The sequence below is a fragment of the Corapipo altera genome, unplaced genomic scaffold (assembly GCF_003945725.1).
Source record: "Corapipo altera isolate COAL_440 unplaced genomic scaffold, ASM394572v1 61305, whole genome shotgun sequence".
Classification (NCBI taxonomy): Eukaryota; Metazoa; Chordata; class Aves; order Passeriformes; family Pipridae; genus Corapipo; species Corapipo altera.
In genome coordinates this window covers 1655141-1659863 of record NW_020884909.1, presented here as the reverse complement: position 1 = coordinate 1659863, position 4723 = coordinate 1655141, and the positions used below count along the sequence as shown (strand labels likewise).

The window sequence follows — 4723 nt, the reverse complement described above, 5'->3', positions numbered from 1 at the left end:
CCCCGGGACCCGCCGGACACACCGCCCGCCGCCCTCACCTTGATGAGCGGCGAGACCTGCACCGGCGGAACCATCCTGGCGGCGGCGGCGGCCGGAACTGACGGCGGCGGGCGGAAGGGGAGGAGAGAAGCCGTGAGCGGGCAGCCGGGAATTGCGGGTGCCGTTCGCTCCAGGGTTTGCCGTTCTGGCACTCGAAGAATTCCCAAGGCGCAGGGGCTGGAGCATCTCTCCTGCAAGGAGAGGCTGAGCGAGCTGGGAGTACGCAGCCTGCGAGAGAAGTTGATCGGGGGGGAATCTCATCGATGTTTTTCAGTGGCGGATAAATGGGCAACAGACTGAGATGTAAGAAATTCCTTTTTAAGTGGAGAAAAAAAAAAAAAAAAAGCCAACTTTTTTTTAGTCCCGAGGGTTGACCCGTTTGAAAACAGATATTAGAAAAAAAAGATTTCACTGTTAGGGTGATGAGGCACTGGGATGGGCTGCCCAGGGAGGCGGTGGAGTCACCATCCCTGGTGTTTAAAGAGGAGTCTGGATCTGGCACTGAGTGATGGGGTTTAGTGGTTTAGGGGTTACAGTCCAGATGGCTGGACCCTATAAGCTGTTGAGTGGTTGGTGTGTCTCTGTGCAGGTGCTCAGTATGACTGGACACAGACCTTGGCAACCAGGTCTAGCTGCCCCTACTTTAAACTGGAGGGTTGGACTAGATGGTCTCAAAAGGTCCCTTCCAGTGTCATCCGTTCTGTGATTCTGGGATTGTAATAATCGTTGTGTTTTGCTTTAATTCTCCTAGAGACAAAAGCCTGTGATGTTTAGTAAATCTGTAAAGAACAGCTAGCTACAGTAAAATTTGGGAATGTTCTACTTGAGAATGACACAATTCAAATTAGTGCAGTTTGTTTCTCGAGAACGTACCAAAACTATCACAATGATCCTGAATCAGCTCTGTTTATACGAAGTCTCACATCAAGTTTCCCCTCAAGTTTACGTTTTTAGATACTACCAAATTTGGTTTGAATAATAGTCTCTTGACTATAAGAAAAAATAAAATTGTTCTTTTTGCAGAACAAATTACTTATTTGGAAGTGGGATAAAAAGAAGAAATGCATTAGTTAGTCAATACAGTTCCTTGTAGTATTTATACATTACAATTCACTTCAGCCTTGTAAACACTACAGTGAAACTTCTCGGTCAGATTCAGTTTGCAGTCTCATTTTCTTCAAGTACCAACAGAAATAGAATCAACATTTCTTCACATCACATTAAAAGCATTTGTGTGTTTTATACAAAATCACAAAACTGAGGTTTTTGATGGTTTTGAAGGAAAAAACCCCCCACCATCTAACATAACTGTAAACATTGGATATAAGTTTCACCTGCAGGGCAGAAATAAAGAGCTACAAGCTTTGTTTTTGCACTGATTGAAATTTATTACAAATACACATATTCACTACCTATTATGTCCCTGCTGCACATTAGAAACAAAACCATACAGAAAAAGTGCTTTTATTAAGTATCAGAAAAATCCTGGTACACACAACACTATGGAAGTTGTTTAACCTCAACTAGGTATAAATCCCCTTGAGTAGCTGAACATACTCTCTTCACACGAAGGATGTAATATTTACAATTACATATAGGTATCAAGGTGCTTCAAACCAAAAGCACAAGTGCTTTCAAGACTGATCTCAACTAAAACCAGATATCTGAATTTGTTTTCACCTCTAATTTCTTCAGGCATACTTTGCCACAGTATTTTTTTTTTCAAGATGAACAACAAAATTCCCCAAATGCCTTTAAATATGGCATTAAAGTTGTCAGGCACTAAGACAGTTCAAGATACAAACTAATGGCTCTGCCAAAAAGAAATGTTAAAGGCTTCCAGGGCAGCCAGAGGCTAGATGACTTGATAAGCATAAAGCTTATCAAACCACATAAAAGGGTAAAAAAAAAAATCCACCAAACCCTAGACTGGAACTTCTACAGGGTTAGTTTCTTCTGCTGTCTTCCTGAGACTCAGACGACTTAGTAAGCCACTACTCAGGAAAAAACTCAACTCCCTTACCTGAGGGGGTACTCTCATATGTGGCAGTCTGATACTCTCTTTGAATATGACATCATGCCTTCAGAATAACAGAAGGATGTTCCATTCAACAGACAGGAAAACAGACACAAAAAGCCTGAGAAATGCAAACTTTTCAGATGAGCTGCTGCTGCAGGACAGAACACAAATTTACCTCTAGTCCCACAGCCCTTTTCCCTGGGAGGTTATCAAAGTTAGTTGAAACCTTGGACTGTGGCAAAGCCACATGAATCCTCATTTGTTACATATATCCTTTTTTAAAAAGAACAAATATGCCCAAAGAACTTGTGTTCAGGTAGCCTGGAAGACTGCTATCACAACTGCAACTCCCATCTAAACTCACACACAGAGCCACTCAAACGCAGCAGGTAGGTTTCCAAATGCTATCCCCACTTTATGACTATGCAGAACAGACACATTTGCGGGGGGGAGGAAGAGAAGGCCAGCAACCTGTATGCACAAATGTTCCACCATGATGCACCTTCCAGAAATCCAGAGGTCTCCACTGTCGTTCATACCTCACTTCTTATCTTACAGTAGCACAACCAGCTTCTGTTCTGGTGTTTGGTTACCATTTTGCTGGGCACCTGTTTTTGCACTTCTTAATCGAGCATCACTAGAGTTACATGTCAAGCAGCATTTTTTTCCTGTAGAGTAACTCTAAAGGAAACAGAACATGCTTTTCTTTGTATCCCCTATTTGCCCAACATTTTCAATAGCAGATTTTGGAAAAAGGGTCTCAGGCATGACCAGCTAAAACTTAAATATGCCCTAGTTATGGTCAACGCAGGCTTTGGTTTAGGTCAATATAATCCACACATGAAGATAATGTGAGTTAGAAGAACTAAAGTTAATCTTGTAACTTCACATGCACTGTGTGGAAATTTAGGACAGTGTTTCAGTAGGAGACAAACATGCCTCTTCTTCTTCTAACAACACAACCTTCCGTCTAGAGAGAGACATCATGGTCTTTACAACAGTTAAAGAAATTCTAACAAAAATGCGCAAGGCAAGAAAAGCAAATGGGATTACAATCTGCATAAGATGGAAAATTGCTGTGGAAAATTCACTTAACAAGCACGTTAAAAAGAAGGTCCCAAGGCTTACACAAGGATAGAGAGCCAGCTTGGCAAACATAAAGGCGTGCTCCTTGCCACCATATCTAGCAAATGGATGCAAAGTTTCCCTTTCATTGAGGAGGGCTGTAGTCCATATTGCAAACTGAAATATGCTGGCAAAGAAGGTGATAACACAGCTGACCTGAATGGCTTCTATTTCATTATGAGACTTCTCTGCAAATTCACTGGTCAGCTGGTAAGCTAGTGGAAGCCCACCAATGAAAGCCAATGAAAGTATGTTAAGCAGTCCCATTAATCGGGTAGCTTTTGTTACATAAAGGAAAAGCGAGTGATGGACAAACCACAGGAGACCGATTGTAACAAATGAGCCAAAGTAAGCAAGATAGTTTGGCCCATATTCGCTTAAAGCTTCAAGAAGACTGCCATGGAACTTCTCCTCAACTTCTCTGGGATCAGGGACATTGTCTTCACTGTGGAGAGAAAACTTACTTTACATATTACTGTTATAAAACCACACCTATAGCAACACTGAACTGTGTTGCTTTACTCTGAGCAAGTAGGGAACAACAGGCATCCATCATAACTTCTAACTTAAAAGTGTTTCAAATAACAGCTCTGCAAAGAAATTAGGTCTAAAAGGAAATCTGAATGCAAGCTGGCATTCCTCTAATAAAGTTGCCGCAGTGACTAAACAGCTTTCGTTGGTAAAAGCCTTTCATCTGAAAACATAAATGAACAAAAGAGAAAGCTTTTTTCTTCAAGACTCCACATCCCAACATGTATTACATAAACTGGTGATCACTACGGCTAGAACATGGACGTTAGAAGTATTTTTGGTTTGTATTCTGTATCTTTTCAGAAAATCATACCTAAAGTAACCACTGCAGGTTTTAGAAGTCACAGACAATGTCTGATGGACTTTATTTCCTCAAATATTACATACAAAGTTAATATATTTAACAATACAAAGTGAAAGAAGCAGTACAAAGCCTTACCATATATCCAAAATGAGCAGGGTTGCTACAATAGCATAGACTCCATCACTGAACGCTTCTACCCGTTCTTTACTTAGAGGCTCACTGAGGTAAAAAGTGAAGGTTTCTAGGCTATGGTGTTCCTCCTCTTCATCCCTCTGACCTGGAAAAAAATTCAGATGCTTAATAATGAAATAAGAAGGAAGTATAAAACAAGGTAGTTCAACAACCTACTGTGACCTCCCTTTCTCTTTCTCCCCACCTGCCAAAATTTTTCTGTAGGAAAAAGGGTGCCAGTCATCCACACAGGTCAGTCACTCCACTTTTTTTTTTTGGCATCTGTGCCTCTCCCTTAAGTTCATGTTTCTTTCAAGACAAGCATTTCAGGGACAAAAAAAAAGCCCTGTCCTTTAAATTGTATGGCAAACAATTTCCTCCAAGTGAATAGTGACTCAAAGCTGTAATTGTACAAACCAAATCAGATGCTGTGCTTCAGGAAGCCCTAACAGCTGTAGGTCCTCTATGACAGTGTGAAGAACTTATGGTAGAAAAAAACCCCTCTCTGGAATATGGTGGCTAAACTGGGATAT

General features: G+C 41.1%; 2 protein-coding genes across 2 annotated transcripts in view; both read right to left on the bottom strand.

Annotated features, from left to right (window-relative positions):
* ATP5ME (ATP synthase membrane subunit e) overlaps nt 1-133 on the bottom strand; it is a 2635-nt gene extending 2502 nt beyond the window's left edge. Inside the window, exon 1 of the mRNA XM_027653055.1 lies at nt 39-133. Within this exon, the coding sequence (XP_027508856.1) occupies nt 39-74 (36 nt within the window). The 5' untranslated portion in view covers nt 75-133. The remainder of the gene's footprint in view (nt 1-38) is intronic.
* A 1275-nt stretch (nt 134-1408) lies between these two features.
* TMEM175 (transmembrane protein 175) overlaps nt 1409-4723 on the bottom strand; it is a 13414-nt gene continuing 10099 nt past the window's right edge. Inside the window, exons 9-10 of the mRNA XM_027653049.1 lie at nt 4155-4296; nt 1409-3629 (exon numbers count right to left, since the gene is read on the bottom strand). Coding sequence (XP_027508850.1) covers nt 2966-3629; nt 4155-4296 — 806 coding nt within the window. The 3' untranslated portion in view covers nt 1409-2965. The remainder of the gene's footprint in view (nt 3630-4154; nt 4297-4723) is intronic.